At 46.6% G+C, this 23,232-nt stretch overlaps 1 protein-coding gene across 1 annotated transcript in view; it reads right to left on the reverse strand.

Annotated features, from left to right (window-relative positions):
* SORL1 (sortilin related receptor 1) overlaps positions 1 to 22,365 on the reverse strand; it is a 162,934-nt gene extending 140,569 nt beyond the window's left edge. Inside the window, exons 1-2 of the mRNA XM_081281228.1 lie at positions 21,487 to 22,365; positions 5,025 to 5,141 (exon numbers count right to left, since the gene is read on the reverse strand). Of these exons, the coding sequence (XP_081137354.1) occupies positions 5,025 to 5,141; positions 21,487 to 21,771 (402 nt within the window). The 5' untranslated portion in view covers positions 21,772 to 22,365. The remainder of the gene's footprint in view (positions 1 to 5,024; positions 5,142 to 21,486) is intronic.
* Between the last annotated feature and the right edge of the window lie 867 nt (positions 22,366 to 23,232).

The raw sequence follows: 23,232 nt of genomic DNA on the forward strand, positions 1-23,232 counted from the left end.
GCCCTCTATAGGTTGAACAATTCCAACATAATCTTTTTTATCCTTTTGTGTCCGTCAGCTTTTTTTGTCACTGTGACCAAAAACCTGACAAAAACAATTTGAAGAAAGAGAAGTTTATTTTGGCTGACAGTTTCAGGGGTTTCAGACCTTAGTCAGCAGGCTCCATGGCCTTGGGCCCTAGGTGAGGCAGAAAGTCAAGGCGAAAGGGTGTGGTGGCAGGAGAAAGCTGCTCAGCTCTCAGCAGCCAGGAAGCAGAAATCAAAGAAGGGACTAGGAACAAAACAGAGCCCCAGGGCACACCTCCAGTGACCTGCTTCCTCCAACCATGCCCCACCTGCCTACAGTTGCCACCTCCTCCTTGGGATCCTCTCAGCTATGGATCCACTGATGAGGTCACAGCCCTCATTATCAGATCACTTCTGACCTCTGGGCATGGCTGCACTGAGGACCAAGCCTTCAACACATGAGCTTCTGGGGTACATTCCAGACACAAACCATAATTCTCACAATTCTTATTTGTGTTTAATTGACAAAAGACCATAAGGCAAGTTACCCACTTGCACACACTGAACAGCATACTAAAGGCCTCTGACAGACTGATGGCTTCCTGGTCCTCATACAGCACCCCCAGGAGCAACCAGAATTTGCTGTCTTCTATTCCCGGCAATATGACGTGGCTCACACACTGTCCACCGTGACCTCCAAGCAAACTGGGGCAGACGCCCTGCTCTCCCTGTCTTATGCTGCAATCGCTGTTTTCATCCAGATAGGGCTTTGCACTAATTAGTCCTCTCTGACCTCAACACGACACTATTCCCTAAAGAACAAAATTCAGCACCAGAAGAGTTACTAAACTACCAAGCTGCCAGTTAGACCATTTTCTTTCCTATAAATATGGTCCTTCAAAGTGAACAGCTCAAAATTCTTTTCCCTGTATTTTAAAACTACAATAATAATGAGGAGGAAGAAGACAACTGTAATGTACCAAAAAAAAAAAAAAAAAAAAACCTCACATTTGGCACTGCTCAAGTCCTTTATAGCAGTGCTTCTCAAATTTTAATATGCTTACAAATCACCCAGCAGGACACTAATTCAGCAGGACCTAATTCAAGTCTGGGGTGGAACCTGAAATTCGACATTTAACTCTGCACTTTTGTTATGTGTGTGGTATTGGGGAATCAAACCCAGGACATTGTGCCTGCTAGTCTTCCACTGAGCTACATCGCCAGTACCCAAATTCTACATTTCTAACCAGCTCCCAGAAAACACCCATGTGGCCAACCCAGATACTGCATTTTGGGTAGCAAGGTTTTACAAGCACCATCTCAGTGACAAATGAAAACATTGCTATGGTTTAGATCTTAAATCTCCCTCAAAGGCCCATGAATGAAAGGCTTGGTCCCCAGGCAGGGGTACATTGGAAGATGGTGGAACCTTTAAGAAGTGGAGCCTAATGGGATGTCTTTAGGTTCTTGAGAATGTGGCCCTGAAGGGAACTATAGGGGCTGGGTCCCCTCCTTGTTCCCTCTGTCCCCTGGCACATGATGTCATTGATATGGCTCTGCCATAGGCTTCCCCACTATTGCCATCCAATACCCCCACCAGAGGTCTAAAACCAATGGGTCCAACAGTTATGGACTGGAACCTCCAAAACTGAGCCAAAATAAATCTTTTCTCTTTATAAGTTGATAATATCAAGTATTTTATTATGGTAACAGAAAGTTTAGTAGAACAAAGACCAAGAGATGGTAAACAACCTGGCCTAAGGGCAGACTGCTAATGAATGGCAGAGCCAAGATTCCAACCCAGAAGTTCTGATTTCAGAGTCTGTGCTAAGCCAGACACCAGCCTCCCGCAGGCTACACAGACTCCGGGGCTAATAAGGGTGGTAAAACCAATCATTCATGGCATCTTTCCTGGTCGATTCTGATCTTCTGGTAGACACTATCTCGGGATGCTCTTGGATGCTCTTTGGCCAATTATGTCACACCTGAGTACTTTGTAATACATATCATGAGAGAGAAGGAATCAAGATTAAGGAAGGGTCAAGATAAGCCACATCTGTTGTTTCACTTCATCACCTCATCACAGAAAAAAAATCAGTCCCATGGGCTCCATTCTTCACAGAATCACCAGGCTACAAGTTCAACAGGTGATGACTTCTCTTTTTTCCTGCTTAAGAGCAAATCCTCTGGGATTCCAGCATCCAGATCCACCCCACTTTACATACTGAATATGCATGATGATGTTGGCCAAGTCCCACCTCTCCTGCAGGTTCTTATCAGTGTAAGTTCTTTTTCCTCAGGCTTCTGACCCAGTCTTATGAACCATGCTTTCAGTCTTCTTTAAAGACAACTTGGATCGCTACCACTCCCTCAACACCAACAACTCTGCCTCTGAGTCATAGTTTATTTTTGCATTAACTTTTCACATCAGAACATCTTAGTTTCATCTATCAATTCTTTAATGCAGTTTGTATACGATGCAGGAAATTTCTGCCATCCCTGTTTATTAACTCTGGGCATTAAGTCTCCTTTCCATTTCATTTTATCTCATATTTCATTCTAGAATAGTTAATCACTTCAAATGTTCAATGAGCCCTTAGTAAGACACACCCAAATATTTACACAGAGTAAGAGCCGGGCTAGATAGACTGGCATTGCTGAGGGAGACCAACCCTCCTGGTTCACCCAGGACTAAGGGGAGTCCCAGCATGTGCAGCTGTCAGTGCGGAGGTTGGTCATTGCAGTGAAACCACAGGCTCACACATGGCATACACAATTGGGTTTAATTCTCATCAGCCCCAAAGTCCCCCACTGATATGCTGAGTGACCTCATGCAAATCCCTTTATGCCTCTAAGCTCCCATCTGTGCAGGAAAAATATAAAACAATGTTGTTCTTTTCCCTACCTTGCAAAAAAATATTTTTTAGACCAAAAAAAGTGTATAAAAACCCTAAGGAAGATTTCTCAACACAGTAGAATCCAGAATTGGCTCCTGTGCCCAAAAGGGACACCACGGAGCAATGATGGAGTTGACACACACAGGTAGTACCTACAGAGTACTCGGGAGCCAGCAGGCAGCCATTCACAGCCATCTGTGGCCAGAGCTGCTGCTCACAAACTCTGACCTCATTTATAAATGGGTCAGAGTCAGGGCCCCAAACAAGTCTAGGTCTGCTCCAAAGCTCTATACCCAGACTGGCCGCGAGCTACAGAGCTTTCCCACGCACCATGGCTCCAAACACAATGCATCATGATGGCCAGTCCTTCTCTGGCCCTCCCTGCCTGTGGTTGCCCTAATTCAACTCACTAGAAAATAGCTCCCGGGGCTCCCTCCAGTCACCTACCTCTGAACACATCCAACCCAAACAGCAGATATTCAAGAAGGTACCTCACAAAGACCAAATCTGTACTCAAAAATTACAAAACTACGTAAAGCCTGGTGTGAGTGCTAGTAAATTCATCAGGTTTCCTCTGGCCAGGACAACGGGTGACGGAAGCTCTGTGGTGTTTGATGTGTCCACAGACTCACTCTTCTTTACCATGGCAGACCCTGATCTGGGGCAGGGCTGTTCCTCCTGCCCTCAAGAAGTCTGGAACACAGGCTACAGACTGGGGATGCACGGGCCAGTCCTGACCCTTTCATAAATTTTACTTGGCCCGCATGGTGTTTGTAAAACTATACATCAGCTGCCAACTGGTAAGACTCAGCAGTTTCACATAAAAATTCAGACCTCTGGGCTTCTCCTGAACAGTCAGATCTGGACATTTTGGACTCTGCCTCCGGTGTGGCACCCAGAGCACAGAGCCAATCAGCAATGCCCCTCAGAAGTACTTCTCTTTTTACTAGTGAAGCCAGATTTAAAGTTAGGTAGTCAGTTTAGTTAGGTAAATCGGGTCTAATATTGAGTGAAATCTAAAATGGAGGCCAGGAGAATGAATTCCCGTTGAGCAACTCTTGAAATGTTAATGAAGTCCAGGAAACAGCCCCCAACAGATTTGAAGATAGCCCATCCCAAAGAAATGTTAATGAACAGCCCCAGCAGATTTGAAGATAGCTCATCCCAAAGAAATGTTAATGAACAGCAAACTTGAAGATGCTGCCTCTGGAGTCCTTCCTGCCCAGATTACTTCTTTGGCCCACCAGTGTCCCACCCCTGGGCCTTCCCACCTACATTCCATCACCAAAACTATAAAAAGGGGAAACAACCGCACTTCCACGGATTCCACCTCTTGGGTCCCCTTCTTCCTCCAGGAGAAGTCTTTTCTGGTGTCCTTTAATAAACTTCTAATTTCTACTCTGACCTTGCCTCAGCGGGCTTCTCTGGTGTTATTCTTCAACACTGGGGAAGCAAGGACTCGTCACTGGTCAACAGCAGTAACACTAGTACCTCTCCAACAGCAACCAAGTCCCAGTCACCACATCTGAACTAAGATATGAAGAAATGGCCTATTGGCCAAGTGGGCCACAGACTTCAAAAAAATGGGAGAGACCTTTTTCCTTTAGAGATGTAAAGAGTGTTGTAAATGCCAGGTGGCTTCTTCCCTCCTGCCCTTTATCTGCCTGGCCTCTGGAAGGCCTTTGAGTTTGATCTCCTGTCTTCAAAGCACCCAATCTATTACATGCCCTTAAGAATGTGAGAAAATCCATTTTCAACAGCTCCCCCATCAGTGATAGGTTAGAAGACATCAGCACATGGAAAAGACCAATTTGATTCCATTTGGCACAGCTCCAGGCAGGCAGCTCTGCTCAGGAACACTCTTCTGGCACTTTGTTGAGCAGATGGAAAGATTCAGACCACTCATCACTTCAGGAAGGTAATCACACCTTCCCCGCTGCCTGTGACACTGACTGCACCTCTCCATATTTAGTAAACAAGGGATATATGTATTAACTCCAGATTCTCCTCCCTCTCATATAAGTCCAATTACCCAGTATGTTTTCTGGCACATTAATCCCAGGGGATCAGAAAGGGCACGTTGACAGCACTGAGAAGTGCCCAGAGTAACACAAATACTCACATCACTGCTCTTGGGCCTCGCCAAGGCCAGGCTGTCCCGAGCTAAGGCCACGATCACGTTGCTTTTCTCTCCAGCCCAGTGCACCACCATCTGATTGTGGGAATCATTCAGACTGACCTGAAAGAGACCAATACAGGAATCAGGACCCCCATGAGAAACGGCCACACCCATGGAAAACCTAGACTTTTTCCTCCTTGGTCACTCAGAAAGGACAGAATTCTGAGATGAGATGTGAGTCACTGAGCCAGCAGGGTCTATTCTCCCTGCTACACACGCTCTTCCAGACTTAACTTCCCTCAGAAGAAATACTAGTGCCCTGATTACATTCCATGAAATTGTGAGTATCATTAGATTGCAGAAATCTTCTCAGGGTCTCATTGACCTAACCAATTTTTTTGCTTCACTTTTGTCCTTTGTCACATCAATCCCCTGTTCCTCTGATCCTTAGTCCATATGGGTGGCACATAAACCAAAATATTGAAAACTCTCTCCCAGGGCTGAGATTGTGGCTGAGTGGTAGAGTGCTCGCCTAGCATGCATGAGGCCCTGGGTTCGAACTAAAAAATAAATAATAAAAAAAAAAAGAAATATCTCTCCCATTCAAAAAAAAATGGAAAAGAAGCTGGGACGGAGAAAGAATGGCTAATGGCACAGGAGAGCAGCTGGAAGGAATAACTTCCAATGTTATACAGCACTGTGAGATAACGAAGGCTAACCACAATTAATTCTATATTTCAAAAGAGCTAATAGAGAAGATTTTGAATGTTCTCAAGACAAAGAAATGTTCAATGTTTGAGGTCATAGATCCACCAGTGATCAGAACCATTACCTGGATATGCCAATTACCTGATCATTCCATTGTGTACATGTATTGAAATATTACAGTGTGTACCTGAGAAATATGTAACTGTGTCAATAAAAATTAAAATATACGTTTTAAAAATCCACAGGCCAGAAAGACCGCATGCTTTTCCAATTCTGGAAATGTTTTCCCCTGGCCTGGGGGTCACCATTATTCACTTTCGATTCATGATGGGAAACAAGAGGAAGTCATCATTGTGAGGTATCTTTAAATTTATTTTTAAAGTGTCGCAAGTAAGGAAATGTTTACCAGAACCCAACAGAAATGACCTTTGGATTATTGCTAACAGACGTTCCCAAGCTTTTGATTCTGTAAACCAATAAAATAAAAATAGGTAGAAAGGCCAACAGAGGACTGGGTGGCACCTTCTATTTTGCTAGGTAAGGATAATGACAAAAACAGCCATGGTGTCAGAGCTGAGCCACCCTCTCAATCTGCTTCCTTTGCTTCCTGATGACACTGCAGACCCTTGCCCGGGCTGCCTGGCATCAAGTGTGGCCCTAGGACCATGTTCCAGGCAATGGTCTGTGAGAGGGGGTTCTCAGAGCCACTACAGGCCCACACACAGTCCTGTTTTCTTTCCCAATCTGCAGGCTGCATTCAAAGGACTAGAGTCCTGGAGGAGGGCGGAGCCACAGGACAGAGGAGCCTGGGTCTCTGGGAGAAGGCCCTCCATGGAGGAGAGACACTCACCTTGAACTTCTCGTAACTGGAAGATATGTTTACACCACCGGACTTTTGGGACCCATCTGTTAAAACTGAGGAAAGATAGCCTCAGAAAAAAGGCTACTTCTCTTTGGTCATGTTTACTTTACCTAACACTAACTGCCTTACTTTTCTTCTTCTTATTTTACCACCCAGAGGCCATACTACCCTGAGCACACAGGATCTTATCTTGTGTCACTGTTCACTGATGGACACCAATTTGAGGGCTGGCATTTTGTTTCACAAAACCTGTGTGGGGAGTAAACTGATGAAGACACAAACAGATCTTCTGGCAGCTGGTGCAATATCTAGAAGCAGAACAAGGTCGTCCGAATCAGGACATCTGAGATATGACTGTTCCATCAGCCATCCTGGCTGCTTGGGGACTCATGGTGCCTTGCAGGGTCTAGCCTGGGTGGCACGCAGCACCACCCCCACCACCAACTCTTGGACTAATGAAAGTTCAAGTCTGGCTCGACCTGCTCTTGAAGCCACTTTATCAGGACTCTGCAGTGGAAAACCCTCCCCTCCCCACACCTCCTTTCTCCTTCCTTCCCCTCCTCCCCACCACACCCTAACTTGCCACACCCACTCCATGGGGTGCTCTCAGATGTCACCAGGGAAAAGAGAAACACCTGGGCCACAAACTTGGCAGCCCCATACACCAAGGAGCTAATCCCTAACAGCTCTGCTTTGGGTTTTAAGCACCTGCATTTAATTTGATCTAGGATCCAAATTCTTTTGAAAAACATTTGAAATGAGACCTCTTTAAAGAAAAAGACCCTTGATATATTTTTAGGAAAATAGGTTAGTCCAAACTGTCACTTCCCATTCCCTATAGATAAGTCCAGGCAAGCATCAACAGAAGAGTGCAAATAAGAAACAGAAATAAATTATTTAACCTAGGATGCTACAGGCAAAAGCAGCTAAGGGAATCTCCCCAAACCACTAAAGTCTCCCTCCAACCTCCCCTCTTCCTCTTGCTCTACTTCCAGTCCACATTTCTGGAAAGAATCTGGAAGCATCTGTGACCCCGGGAATTCAGGCTCACCAGTCCTCTCCCATACAAATCCACCCTCACCCATGGAACCAGAGGGGAATAGAGAACTATGCAAATGTCAATATGATAAAGGATCGGAGACCTACTTGAACCACCCAAGTTCACCCTGGGTCTGGGATGAAAAGCTCTCCAATGTTTGGTCCAGGCATCCTCAAAGAAGATGGCCAAAGTGCCCCTTCTAGCAGGTAACCATCAGACAACTCTTTGAACAGGCTACAAAGCTCTCAGGGATCAGAGTGGGCAAGAGGGCTAAAACAACTTACTGTGGGCTTTCGATGCAGAGGACATGAGATTTATGGGATCCCCCCAACTGGTCCTAAGGGTGAAGGGTGAGACTGAACACAAGAAACAAGCATCAAAATACCCAAGGGCTGTTTTATGAAGAAAGCCTTAAGCAGGCAAGCTTGGTGAGACACCTATTTAAAAAAAAAAAAAAAAAATCCTCTTCTATCAGATGTCCCTAAGAGCAGGCTGTATAAGGCAGCCCAGTGGAGGAAAAGAAAACAAATCCCTGGCAAGAAATGGCCACCAGGCACGCACACAAACAGTTCTGCTCCCCCCTTGCCAAGATGTCAGGCACATCCTGGTTATGAGAATAACTCCCTGGTGAGTCAGGGTTGATCCCTGAGGCAGCCCAGGTGCCCATCCCCCAAAAGCTCAGGACCAAACTCAGAGGCTGGAATGGATGCACCCAGAGGACAGGGGAGCCAGCAGGGAGGTGGGCAGGCTATCAATGTGATTAAGGCCAAAAGATACATTCTACTCTGGCCTCACCTTCCTCCTCTTTATCCCTCACCCCCACAGGGATAAGCAGGCAGAAGTCAAAGCAGGCTTCTCCGGGCAGCAGTGACCTGTCCACGCAATGTGACCAGGGAGCCAGCAGCCCGGCCCACCCCCAGCAGCCTGAACAAACCAAACAAGAACAAACCAGGTCCCCATAGCAAGAGCCCTTTAGTTAGGTCAGCGATGCTTCCCAGTTTGTTTGGATGATTTTCCTTCCTGGGGGATCTCTCCCTGTCCTCCCCCAGAGTCACCAGCCTCCTGGGGGCAGCTGCAGGCTTCCAAAATGCTCCAACCAGCCTCTCCCACTCAGGTCCCACACACTGACCCAGAAGACTGGGCCTGGGAGGAGGTGGGAGTGTGGCTTTTGCAGGAACATAACCTTGAGGAGCAGTCAGTCATAAGGACAACCCCAGGGCGTGAACAACCTTCCCTCTCCGTCTCAGGCTCACAAGGCATAGCTGGAGCCTGATAAATGAGACACAGTTAATTGGAGCTGTAAAGCCAGCAGGGAAGGAACCCAGTGCCTCCCCTCAGAAGGCAAACAGAAAAACCGCATGCCAGGGGACTCTCTGAACAGAACCCGCAGCCAGGAACCACAAACGTCTGGAAGGAGGGCAGGACTCTGCCAGGTTCACAGGCAGGTGGTTAGGATAACCCCCAGAGGTGACCTGGCCCAGGATCTGAATCACCAGGACAGGCCCCAACCCAGACCTATTACTGATTGGGAAGCCCCCTAAACGGAGCCCAGGAATTGGTATTTTTGACAGATGCCCAGTGTCTCCAAAGCAGCCTATTTGGGAAATAATGAATCTAATCCAGTCCCTTGCCTTCAGTCAGGACCTGAGACTAAATGAGAGGGGCTAGAGAGTCACTCTTTTTCAGGGGAGTGGTTGTCTTTGGGGATTTTACAGTTAAGACTTTATGAACCTTGAAAACAATATGCCAAGTCAAAAATACACACATATGGCATGATTCTCTTTATATGAAATATCCAGGGCAGTAAATCCACAGAGAGAGAAAGCAGGGGTTAGGGGAAGAGAGGAGACCTTTCTTGCAAAATGATGAAAACATTTTGGAACTAGAGAGAGCTAGTGGTTGCACAACAGTGAATGTACTAAATGCTATGGAATTGTTCTCTTCAAAATTGTTAATATTATGTAAATATAAGCTAAATTGAAAAAAAACACACAAAAAAAACCTCTCTGACCTATACAACATTATACTTCTCCAGTGTGGATCCAATACCTAGGAGCTCCCACTCTCAATACGTACTTCTTTCATTTCATCTCATCTCGAGCCCTCATGCTACCAAAATATGCAGCTAGAATGAGTCATAGAGAAGGCAGGCTGGGGACTGGGTCCCTGGCCAAGGCAATCCTTCAAAGTGCTGTCAGCATCATCTGCAGAGCCAGAGCAGCCACACAAGTCTTCCTGTCCCCGGCTGGAGCGATGGCTGCAGACTTGGGGCTAGTGTCCACTGCCAGCTCACAACAATCGTCAGCACCCACACCCTGACACATCTCAGTGTCTTCATCAAACATCACCTCCACCCCCAGGGCTATCTCTTGGTCCCCAGCATGCCCTGATGATCCAAAGAGGTGAAACGATGTGCCTCATATTATTCAGAGTAGGAGGAACAATCTGCTGCCACCCAATCCTCCTGCTCTGGGTGGTTATAAATAGCAGGGAAGAAATAAATTGCTTGTTGTATGAAGGTACTGATTAGTCATGCATTCACCTACCAATGATGTATGCACGGAGGTCTAAGGGTGACAGGCACCCTGTAGGCTCTTTAATCATTTCTTACCTGCAAGAATGCACAGAGTACTTCCAGGGAAAATTAGGGTTGCCAAGTCTGAACCGGCCCTGAGAAGCTGCCAATAAAACTACCAGAGTCTGTATGGTGGTCTAAGCTACTCAGGAAGATGGGGCCCTTCCTGGAATGGGTCACATATGTTCTGCCCATTCACTTCTTCTGTCATTACCTCCTTCACATTGGTCAAACCCAAAGCTCAGGATGTCCTAGACACCCACAGCTTGTCCTCACTCCTACGCAGCTTTCTTCTAGAACACAGTATGAAGCCCTACAAACAAGGCAGTCTGGCTCATTTCTCAGCTTCACTAGCAGCAAAATACAAAGAAGTATTTTTACAATTCTACAATGAAGTCTAAAACAAATATCCTGTCCTTCAAGTCTGAGGACAGAGGCAGCCGCTCAGTCCCCTGAACTGGAGGATACGACAGGGCCTGCAGAAACCAAAGACAGACTCCGGAGGTCCAAGAACAACAAGGTTTTCTCAAACCATGAGACCCAAATGCGAGGCATGCAAATCGCCTCCCAGTGTCCCCTTTCAAGACCCTGTTCTCACTATATTTAGAAAGCTCATTACCATCCCTGGACTCTCCACCGAAGGAGAGCTGGAATCTAGTTTCCGGGACACTCCCTAAAGACAGCTCTGTGCCTGGAATCTCAGTGCACTCCCTCGACTTTGGTGTACCTCAAGATGCTGTCTTCACCAGAGGAACTCAACAAGCCTGACAAATTCACACTGTCCACTTTACAGACCAGGAAACAAAGGGACAGTGACCTTGGAGTCATTCTTAGCATTCCACTAGATGAAAAAAAAAAAATACTGAACACACACACACACACACACACACCTTTTCCTTCCTCTTTACCATGTTCTCACTGACTTAGTCACTCCTGACTGATCCTTGGCAGGGGCACCCTATCTGCCATGTGCCTCTCCCTCCAGGTGAACCACTTTGTCAGTCAGTGATGACATGATGACATGTGTTCTTCTAGGAGTGGTCCCTAATAAAAGAAGCCAAAAAAAAAAATCTGTCATGAGCAGGATCACCCCTCCATTTACCAATGGGTAAGAATAGGAAGGAAACCCCAGCACCAGAGAGAACCTTAGAGATCATCTAAACTGCCACTGACAAGGTTCAGCTCAGACAGAGATTTGGAGGTGGTATTCCAGATGCCTTAAAATGTGGGCCCCATGCAGGGCACACAGATACACAGATAAGTCAAGGCTTCCCCAGGAGTCCAAAGCCATTTCTAGGGGCCCTTAAGAGGGTTCCAGACCACCCACTTTCTCTCCTGTTTGGCTCTGCAGCTTCACTATAAATAGCTTCTTATTTCATTCATTCAATAAATATTTATTGAGCACTTACTATAAACCAGATGCTATGCTAGGTGCCTGGAAAACAGCCGACTTCTAAATCCTGCCTCATGGCCCTTAAATTAGTCGAAGAAACAAGCATTAAACAAGAAATTCAATGAATAAGATTAAACTCCAGTTGTTAAGCAAGAGACCTGATTGTTGCAGAGGAGTGACAATGCAAGGGGGAGAGGACCTCTGGGTGATGTTATCACTTAAGGGTGACAGGGAGCAGGGAGGAGGTAGGGGTAGAGAAGGTGGGGCAGAGAAGAGTGACCCAGACCTAGAGGAGAGCCAGGGCTGGGCTGGGAAGGACCTGGAACTTGCTGCATTTTAAGAGTTACAAGACCAGTGCAGCAAGGAGAGCCCAGGAAGAGGGAGGGTTACGGGAGTCCTCTGGGCTCGTTGTTGTTGTTGTTGTTGTTGTTGTTGTTGTTGTTGTTGTTTTGGTACCAGGGATTGAAATGGGGCACTCCACCACTGAGCCACATCCCCAGCCCTATGTGTAGTTTATTTAGAGACAGGGTCTCATTGAGTTGCTTAGCACCTCACCATTGCTGAGGCTGGCTTTGAACTCTCCATCCTCCTGCCTCAGCCTCCAGAGCCGCTGGGTCCTCTGGGTTTTAAAAGGGAAAAAAGGGAGTGCACAGTGAAAAAGCCATGGATCCTGCCTGAGAGCAAAAATTTCACTAGATCATGTGTGAGGGGCAAATGCATCAGTGGCTCGGTTTGAGTCTTGGTCTAAGTCTTGGTTTTTACAATTTACCAGCTGTCTAACTTGGGGCAAATCACTTCTCTTTCTGAACTATAAGAAACTCGTCTGTAAAATGAGATGACTAATAATTCTTCCCAAGTTTGCAAGACTGTTGTAAAAGAAGCAAATGAGATGTAAACCATGAATGTATTTTCATAAACTTCAAAGTCCATAAATATCATTTCAAGTCCAAATGGCTCTCCACTGAAATAAGTGGTTCTTCATAAAATGGCTCCACATTTAAGAAAAAGAAAAAAAAATCAACATTCACAGCACCGGGGTCAGAACATGGGGACCTAAGAGCAAGCAGTAACCCAAGGAAAATGACAAAACACCACATGCTTGAGTCAAGCTCAGACCTTGTGGCCAACTAACACTTTCGGGAAATCTTCCACAACAGGGCTCAGAAACCTGGGGGGAGCCCTATCTCCATCCAAGTCCTGAGGGTACAGCACCCAGATGACTCCGTTTTCCAGATTTCCCTCACCAAAGGGAAAGCAATTAAACATGACATCCCAGAGCCAAAGACATGAGACCTACCCAAGGCTCCTTTCCCACACTGGGAGAGAAGCTCTAAACAAGACTAAGGGAGAAAGACCAGCATGTTAACCCCCAAAACATGGCCAATTTCTCAGTACCAGAGGTGGCCTCTGAGCTAGCAAGAGGGCTCAGCAACAGGAAGCACTGGCAGAGCACTCCTCAGCTTGCTGAACTCTCTAGCTTGGTTCTGATAGCTCTTTTACCTCTCCCCAGCTTCCCACATCCACTCCTAATGCTTCTCCTCCAGTTACTCCAGGCTGGTTTCTGCAATCAACTACGTATTGCCATCGCCACTACTACCACCCCTGCTCACCCAGCACACCCTGCCAAATGCAGCAAATCCCTGTGCACAGTGAACTGAAAGGCTGTTTTTAACTACTCAAGAGAATTTTGGGGAAGGTAAGTCACAGGTACAGAGTCTCATGTTATGCAATTAATTGAGCACAGGTTTTTTGTACCAAGGATTGAACCCAGGGGCACCTAACCACTGAGCCACATCCCCAGCCCTTTTTATTTTTTATTTTGAGACAGGGTCTCCGCTAAGTTGCTTAGCCTACTGAGTCTTTGGGATTACAGGTGTGCACCGCTGCACTGGCTGAACACAGGGTTAAAATATTCAAGTGCTTGTGAAAACTCCCAGCTTCCCCAGGCCTTCACCCAACTCTATTGTCCCTGCCTTCAGTGGTTCCTCTGCAGAGCCCCTGGGGCAGCACAACTGATGAGCTACAGCCTTTCTTCTCAGTTCCCAGGGCAGGCCTACACGGTACTTACTGCCTCTTAAGCATCCTCTGAGGATGAGAGAAATGAGGTCCTTGGCTATCTGTGCCCCTCACTCCGCAGCTTGACACCTCACAGGCACCCACTTGAGTCTCCCCAGTGACTCCTTGAACTAGCCTCTCTCCCCAGGTGGCTTTTACTACCTCCCCCCAGGACCTATGAAATCAGCACATGCACTTCCGAAAACAAAGGTTCCCAAGAGTTAAAGATCTGGACCCTACCTCTCAGCTCACTTGCCCATCAAAGTAGGATGCTCTTCATCTCAGTCCCCCATCATATTAAAATCCCTACTGAGGACCCAGTCATTGTTCACACACACATTTATTCCACCTCAGTATCACCCTGGCCATCTTCCCCAGGCCTCTCTCCAATCCACAATTATTGGGGAAAACATCTTCACTCACCAGGCTAGCCTTCCTTTCTACATAATTGAAGCTCTTTCAATTACCTTCATCAGGGGAAAAACAAAGGGGGGGGGGGGGTAATAAGCAGTACCTTGGCCCCTACACGACACAAAACACATTTGATATACGTACATCTTTTTATTGCCCTTGTCTGCCACTCAGACTTGGGATATGATCACATCAGCCTGCCTCTCTGAGCATTCTTAGCTGTGTTTTTAATCTAATTCAGGGGACTGGAGATAAATCATCATGAAGGGTCCCGATTTTCCAAGCCAAGAGCCTGCAGCAGCAGCAACAGCAATGGCATGCTAAGTTAAAGGGCCAGCCAGCGAGGAGGGGGGAGGTTTACATGCAATGATGAAGACCACACGCCTCCATTGTTTGTCTTTGTGCCAGCCTGAAAGGTTGAAGGGATGAAAGACAGACCCAGCTACAGTGAGGTAAGTCAACAAGAGCGCAGGAAGTGGAGGCCAGGGGCGGGGAGATGGCCCTGCTGTTAAGGCACTGTTTACATCTTTCACTGCTACACAGAATGCACGGGATCTGCACGGCACCTCAGCTCAGCCCCGACACGAGTGGGCTGTCTGCACAAGGCCAAATCACAAGCGAAGGCACAGAGGTTTGGGTGGCCCTTGTGAAAAGTCACCCCTTGAGGCCTAAGTGACTGATTCAAGGAAACAACTGTGCAGCATCCCCCAAAGATGACCACTGTGCCTACCTGCTCTCCAAGGTCCCCTGACACATCCCTACATCCTAACACCATCTCCTAACACTCAATGGGCTAGTCAGCAGCCTCCAAATCCCTGGGTTTCGATGAAGCCTTCAGCACTTGCTCCCACTCCCCCTGTTTGTGATGCTCAGAAACGCAGGCCTGGGCTCTAACCTCTCTTGGGTGAAGCAAAGGTCGCCTACAGTAGGGGAAAGGAGCCCCCCTTGCAACCCATCAGAACCACAGTGTCTATCCAGCAGCCAGCTGAGAGCCACATGCAGCTATGGCACAACTTTAAATTCATTAAAATTAAAGAAAATTCTTCAGTCACACTAAACCACATTTCAAGTGCTCAATGGCCACCTATGGCTGTCCACTAGACATACTGAACACACAGCTACTGAACATCATCACTGCAGAAACATCTATCAAACGGCGTTCTATTGAGGATCTGTCATAAGGCCAGAAAAGTAGGATCATCTGGCTCCTAACTAGTATCAGTAACATGGGCACTGCTGTCACCATTATAATTAGCCATCACCCGGGGCTGGAGGTGCAGCTCAGTGATACAGCAAGTGCTCAGCATGCACAGGCCATGGGTTCAATCCCTAGCACAAAGATACAGATACAGATTTTATATGCATGTAATTACATAATTATTTTATATGTATATAATAGATTTTATATGTATATAATTATAAGCATATAATAATATACATATATACACATATATATACAAACACCCAGTAGATAACATGATTTTGTATTTGCTTTTTAATTCACTATTCTGGTTGTGATTGCTATGAAGTCCTTTTTTCATGAAACCCACCTCAATATGCATAAAGCATTCCTCATTTTTAATTTAAAAACTAAGCATCACATAGTAACATAGGATGAAACCCAAATCTTAATCATGACCAGCAGCCCACCCTGCCTTTTCCAGTTTTTAGCATCATCAGCCACTTTGATGGGAGCAGACCGGCCAGGCTACTTCTTCGAAGGCCCAAGGTTCACAGGTCGATAAGCCAATAAATTAGGTCGAAATTAACTGTGGCTCATTTTAAACGGAGGGAAATTGATTTTTGCATGTACGTGGCTGGACTGAATATGCCATTCAGTAGATTCTGGCATACCCAGAGAATGAACAGGAAGAGCCCATTCTCATTAACAAAGAGACTATCTCCTCCCTCTAGACCAGATCACTGGAGGGGAGGATGCTAATCCCCAAATATTCAGTCCAAAAGATAGTGAGCTCTCCTTGACTTTCCATAACATTTATTTAAATCTAAATAAATGAAGAAAAGGTCATCACAATACCCCAGTTTTAATACATTTCTATGTGTTATCTACAACTGAATTATTGTTGAATATTTTAAACTCTAAATTGGCTTTCCCTAAACACACTATGCCACCATTTCCTATATTGGCACTTGAAGGATGAAAACTCATTTAATATTCACCTATGCAAAATTTAATTAAGAGTATAAACTGATGCTTTTAAAAAAAAAAAGTACATAGCAAAAGCGAATAAATTATTTTGGGGATTACCTGCTCTGGAGATTATTAGAATTCCCCTGTGTCCCTCTGTTACAGTGGACAGGACAAGGCTGGCTCCATCTATCTCTGCCCTGGGATTAAACAATGACACTACAAAGATGGCTGAGATCTCTAACAGACTAAACTCTGATGGTAAAATATTCCTACAACATCTATCCTTTGCTTTGGGATGTTCATTGCTGCTAGGATCTGCCTCATGGATCCCAGGTCTCAAAGCAATTTATTAAGCATACTATTAACTTCATTTTACAGAATATAATGAAAACATTCTAGAAAAGAACGCAAGTTAAGAGCAAGATCTATGATCTCCACATTCTGATATTCTCACAAACCTGGGCCCTACATTCTACAGAGCTGCTTGCCAACATTTCTCCAAGTTAGGAGAAGACTCCAGAATGATGCTCTCCTGGCCCACAGGAACCCTCTAAGGGAAATGGAAAGACACTTTCTTTCACCTGGCCTGGAGAAGAACCAACCGTCTGTTTTATGCTATGAGTCTTCAGGTAACACCCAGACTATTCACAGTCATAGTGTCAAAACATATTTTACAACTAAAGTTAATCTCATTACACATGATGCCAGGATTACAGGTCACAGAAAGCCACTGGTAATTCAAGTTTGTAATTTTACATGCATCTGTATTATATATCCATAGAATAACTCTAGAAGGTTATACAAAAACCTGATGACATTGGTTGCCAACTGAGAAGGGGCCTGAGATAAATGAGGGCAGGAAATGGGAGGAAATTTACTTGTCACTACATACTCCTTAGCACAAATTGCTTTTATAAACACACATTACCTGTTGAAGGTTAAATAAACAAGTTAGATAATTTTTTTATTTTATCCCTTTTTTTTCAATCTCACTCCTGTCCTGGCCCACTTTCACCCTTCAAAGCCTCATCCACTCTCCAACCCCATGACAGGCAAACTCCAAATGAACTAAAACAGTGGCCAGAGACTGCATAGAATTCAATAAGAGATGCCAAGTGCCACCAGGAAGTTTTTCAAGGTCACATCCCTTACTGAGCCAACCCAAGAAGCCAAGCAAGTCTTCTCCGAGGTAGAAGCCAACTCAAAACAGCAAACGCTTTGCCTTCTCATCTTCATTTGGAAGCACACAGGTCAAACATCCTGACTTCAGAATCAACTAGCCAATTCTTTCCAGAGCCAGTGTGTCATGCAATCTACTCAAAAAGAGATCTAAAGCCAAGCAGTACGCCACTCCCAAAGGACATCCTTTGTCCCAGGGCCTTGTGCTGTAACAGACACTTTATTTTCAGTCTCAAATCAGGACACTGAATATGCCCTGTCCTGTAAGATATAGAAATTATGAAGTAAGAGCTCGTTGGAAGCAAAATAAACCTGTAAATCCTGTTAGGTTTTGCGCATTGTTCCGAAGGATTTTTCCCCCAAAACAATGCCATTAGCACAAACCAATGACAGTCCTCCCAGACAGCACAGGAAAATCAGGGCTCCACGACCCCAGGGCCATGCCATTTACTTCCTCACCAGGGGCTGAGCCAATGCACTTTGACTATTCATTGGTGGGTTCACAAGGGTCCTCCTTACAAATACCTTTTATATGACTTGAATGTGTGCCCCACCCTCCAGGCCTCTCTTCTTCCAGGTATGCAGTTGGTCCACAGATATTCCCACAGCTGGGGAAACATGGAAAAGCTAACTCTATGCCCTATGGAGCACACAGAGGGATGGGACACTTAGGTAATTATAACACAAGACTCCCATTGGAGCCTGGGAGTAACCAGAGGAATTCCTTGGATATTTTAGAATGAAACAGGTGTTTTCCAGGCAAGGACAAGAGTGGGGAAGACCTTTCAGGCAGAGGACAAAGCAGGCATAATGGCACAGAAGCATGGGATGGGAGGAAATCAATGTGGCAAGAAGGATGGTATCCCTTCTTGAACTTGGCCTTCTAACAAAAGGCTTATCTTCTAAACTTTTGAACTTGGGCAGAGAAGTCCTAATACTTGATAGCACATTGGTTTTGATTATTACAAACATGCCTCTAAGTAATGGCATCAAAAACCAGTCTCCCACATGAGAGAATCCAAGGAGAAATATGCACAAAATAACAAAGCTAAATTTACTCCATTGATGAGCAGGGTGGGGGGAAAAAAAACAACATCAATGCCAACACAGGCTCTTCCTCAGACACGTATGTTCTCCTGAAAAAGCCTTCCATTCTCTTCTCCCTGAAGCTGGTGGGTGGCCTTCCCATTACCTCTCAGCCCTCTTCTTTTGAGTAGCTTCTGCCTGCAGCTCTTGGTGTTCCCTTAGCCTCACCAAGATCAGAAGACAAGGAGCTGCACATCTGATCCCATCCACCCCTTAACATTCTGAGCCCTGACTACTAATGTATCACAGTGGAGGTGGGGCTGATTTAGTGTGTCCATGTGTACTTGTTCACTTCCAGGACATTTACCTGCCCTATCTGCATCTGCTTTATCTCCTCCTTAAACTAAGTTTAACTTTGTAAAGTTTCCTGCAGGTTGCAGTGGTGCATGCCTATAATCCTAGCAGTTCGGGAGGCTGAGGCAGGAAGATTGTGAGTTCAAAGCCAGCCTCAGCAAAAGCAAGGTGCTAGGCAGCTCAGTAAGACCCTTGTCTCTAAATAAAATACAAAATAGGGCTGGGGATGTGGCTCAGGGGTCAAGCGCCCCTGAGTTCAATCCCCGGTAAACAAACAAACAAAAAAAAAACCACTGTAAGTTTCCAGAAAACAGGGATAAAATTGTACTCATCTCATCTGTACCCTGACAGAACCAAACTCCAAGCAACACTAACAGAAAATACTTCAGTTGCTTAGGTTTAAAACTTGAAAGGGGATTATAAAGTGGAACTTGGCATGAGGCCAGAGGAAGATGACCATATGATTTATAGTTGCATCCTGACACTTTTGAGTGAAAGGGATATTATTCATAACTGTGTCTGTCCCAGGAAAAAGAGACAAATGTTTCCCCTTGCTAGAAAGGCCATAATAGATGTGAATCTGGAGCTCCCAAAAGAGCCCTAAACCCCTTTAGTCACTGATTCCAATCTTGCAGTCTAAAAGGTCCACACATATATGACCTGTGGCAGAAAGCCCATACCAGGAAGTTCTTCCTTCTATCTGACTCACATCACTAAAGAGTAAAGTCAATGCCATTTTTCATGAACCTCAAGGTGACAGAGAATAAGGGCCCAGGAAGGCAGCAACAGAACAGGAAAAACACTGTCTTGGGTTTTCACTCTTCGGTGCGAATTCCTCATTAAGCTCCACTGATACCTCTGCGTCCTTCAGCTGAACTAAACCCAGTCAGGCCGGCCCAGAAACACAAAAGCCAAGAGTTTTGGAGTTACTCCCAGTGAAAACAGAGTTCATCTCTAACCTGTCTCAAATCCCCAGGAGACTCACAAACCAAACCCAAAGAAGAAATGGTACCTGCCTACGTATTTTTGAAACCAGAAAGCTCCTCCTTCAACCAAAACTACGTCTTAAGGAGAATGGAGCTCTGGAAGGGACTGTCCACCATCCCTCCCACTCTAAGCCCCTAGAACTGGGCCAGTTGGGAAGACTCAGTGAAAAAGGGAGTGTCTATCCCTACCCACTACCCCCCCACACACACACACACACACAACACACTCACACTCACTCACCAGCCCCAAGCTCCCTGTGGAAAGCAAGGACCTTGCTGACATCTTTCCAACAATACAAAATACAAGTTTCAGATGGGGGTGAGAAGAGGGACAAGGATCTGCGCCCAAGAGGAATGGAGCAGATGGGCTCCAACAGACCCCTGACACACACTCCTCCTGTCCCGGGGCTGATGGCGAAAATTAAATGCTTCTGCCCACTCACCACCACTCTCTCCCTTTAGAACCACATACATCTGATTTTAGAAAGGAATTATTTAAGAAGCCCTGTATAAAGACAGGTTGACTCCCAGCACCCAAAGATCAGTGAAACTGCAGACAAAAACAAAAAAGAGCAAGCAACCCTTCCTGGAATGACCTTGGACTAGTCACTTCATCTTCTGGCACTTGGGTTTCTTCACCAAGAAATAGACACAATAGGATGACATGGTTTATAAGGTTCTTCCTGGCTCCAAGGGTTGAACATTTAACTCTACATATTTCCTGAAGGAGGAACTGGCTTTGGCAAAATAAGTGAAGAAAGACAGAACTCAGGCTAATCTTTTAATTTCCACTTTAAAAGGGAACAGTTTGACTCTGAACGTTTACCACCTCCATGGGTCCCACCTTTTCTCCCCCACCGACCTTCACTGCAGAACTGGGAGTCTCACGAGGCAATAACATGGGCAAATCAATATTGCCAGTGCTGATACTAACCTACAAACTTGGTTTGCATTTCCTAGCCATAAGTCTGGCCACAAAAGTGAAATTCATGTTACTTATGATCTAATAAACCCAATGCCTGGATAGAAATATATCACTTACTGAATAATAATGTCCACCAAATGTCTTGCAGTCTTTTCAAATTCCCAAGTGCCATGAGGAATATTCCTGACCAAAATAAAGTCTTTATCTTGAAACAGGGGATGGATCGAACCTCACACCCCCACAAAAATAAACAAAAAATTCAGCCATTGCGTGCGTGCACACATGTGTGCATACACACGCACACACACCCTCTTTTTTGACTGTACAAGGACAGGGGCTGAGATTTCAGTTTTCCCCACCTTCACTGGGGTTCAGGATGGTTAAGTGTGGAAACCCCCTCCGCCCGCCCCTGTGTTAAGTGCACTGCAACTGCAGGGTACTCGCCTTCAACTGAGAATACACTAAAGAAAGCCCGTTTTTTATCCAGATGTGAAAATGAAGCTGCACCCCTCCTGTACCTGCCGGAAACTAAACCGGTCTACACATACCCAGGGGAAATGTGCACTGCACCCCGAGAGAGTTACCTGGAATACGTTTGCTAAAATCGACGAGAAGAAGAAAGATCAATGCGATTCAAGGGCTGACGGTTATACTCATATGAGGAGGAAAAAAACAAATGCAAGCCGGGAAGTCCCCAATAGTGCCTGCACCTGGGAGGCGACTGCAAAGGATGGATGCGGGGGTGAGGAAGTGCAGAGAGAGGAAAGAGCTGGAAGGAAGAGGGCTGCAAAACTGCTCACCTGTCCGTACACCTTGATGGGCTCAGGCTGCAGGGCAGCGCTCCGTCGCGTCCGGAGCGGCTTCTCGCCCGCGGGGCTCGCCCCCCTGGCATCCCCGCGCGCCCACAGCCGCAGCTCGCGCGGGTCGCCCTGCACCACGCGGAAACCCCGGTCCTGGGGCAAGGGCGCGCGGCCACCTTGCAGTCTCTGCGTCCAGACCTCGCAGAGAGCCCCGGGCGGCAGCAACGCGACCAGGGTGAATAGGAAGGGGAGTCGCGACTCCCTCCTGCTGCTCCGTGTCGCCATGTTCGGGCGAACGCTACTGCAGGTGGCGCCGCCGCCAGGAGAGAATGTGCAGCGCGAGGCCGGGACAGCGGCTGGGCCGGGGCCGGGGCCGCGCGCGCCGCTCCCGGGGCTCCAGGCCGCCCGCGCCGCTCCGGGCCACCCCGCTGCGCCCGCCGCCGCCGCCGCCGTCGCCGCCGGGTCCCGCTCGGCTCGGCGCCGCGCCGTCACGTGTGCGCTCGCAGCGCGTCCCCTTCGCGCACTTTCTCGGCTCTGCGGCCTCTGCTGCGACTCCGGCCCCTCCCCCGCAAGGATGGGGAAGTCAAGGCAGCAAGCGCCTCGAGCGTGCGTCTGGTTGTCGGCGCGCACACCTCGTCGTTCTCCTTGCGTGAATTAAGAGTTTGTGCGCGGCTCCCACATTTGCTCTGCTGGAGTTAGTTGCCTCCGCTACTGGGTCGCATCCAGGACGTCTTAAACTGGCCAGTTTCCTCTCCAGATTGCGTAGTCCCCCTTTCCTCTGCACGACCACCTTCCCCGCCCCTGGCCTCACGCCTACCTCCAAGGGAGAGCTGAAAGCCAAAGAATTACCTCTGGGAACACCACCGACAATTAAGAATCTGGATGAACCCGCCCCATTGTGAAATTCACATAGTTTGAACTACTCATGGCACTAAAACGTATCAAATGTGGCCGTAGCCAAAAAGCCAAACTGCCCCTGCTTCTAGCATAGTAAACGTACACCCCTGGCAGAGGCAGTAAAAACAAGAGCACTTCTAACAAGTAACTCCACCACACCTGGACAATTGCACGGTTATACAATATGTCCTTGCACGCATGAATACCTATGCATGGCTCAGGACCCCAGCACAGTGGCTTACTGTGATCCTTCCAAGGTGACCAAGCACTGAGCCACTCCACCCCAGCAGTAAAATGCATATTTACCAGTCCCAAGCCCAAAGCCAACACTGCTGCCAGTCCCAACTCTCTGACTGTGGCCAGTAGCAGGAGGAAACAGACGCCTAAAGAGAAGGAGAAATACAATTTAAATAAAACCTAAATTCTGCTAGAAGAGCCAGACTCTCTGAACCAGAGGAGATAAAAGTCCTGTGCTTGGAGCTGCTGAGGTACAATTTTTTTTTTCTATTTGCTTGTTTAGTTGTTTTGTTTTGCAGGTTGGTGGGAACAGCTATGGTTTATGTACTACATACAGCCTCCTCTGTTTCTCCCTGCTGTGGGCTTATATCCTGGTTATTGGTCCGAGCCCAAAGAAAGCACTGCTGAAGGCAAGACTGTTTCTATAGTTGCTTAAAAACATTGGTTTAGAGGAAGGAATGGCCAGTACAATTCTCCAAAAAATATTCCTTCTTCTCAACAAGCCACAGTAGCAAGATTTTGTCCCTTGTCCATGAGTTTTTTCCAGTTATCTTAGCAGAGAGCCCCCTTCCCATACCCAACAGTACCCACTAACAACTTGTGAAAAGACAG

This window comes from Spermophilus citellus (assembly GCF_964194105.1).
Source record: "Spermophilus citellus genome assembly, chromosome: 2".
NCBI lineage: Eukaryota > Metazoa > Chordata > Mammalia > Rodentia > Sciuridae > Spermophilus > Spermophilus citellus.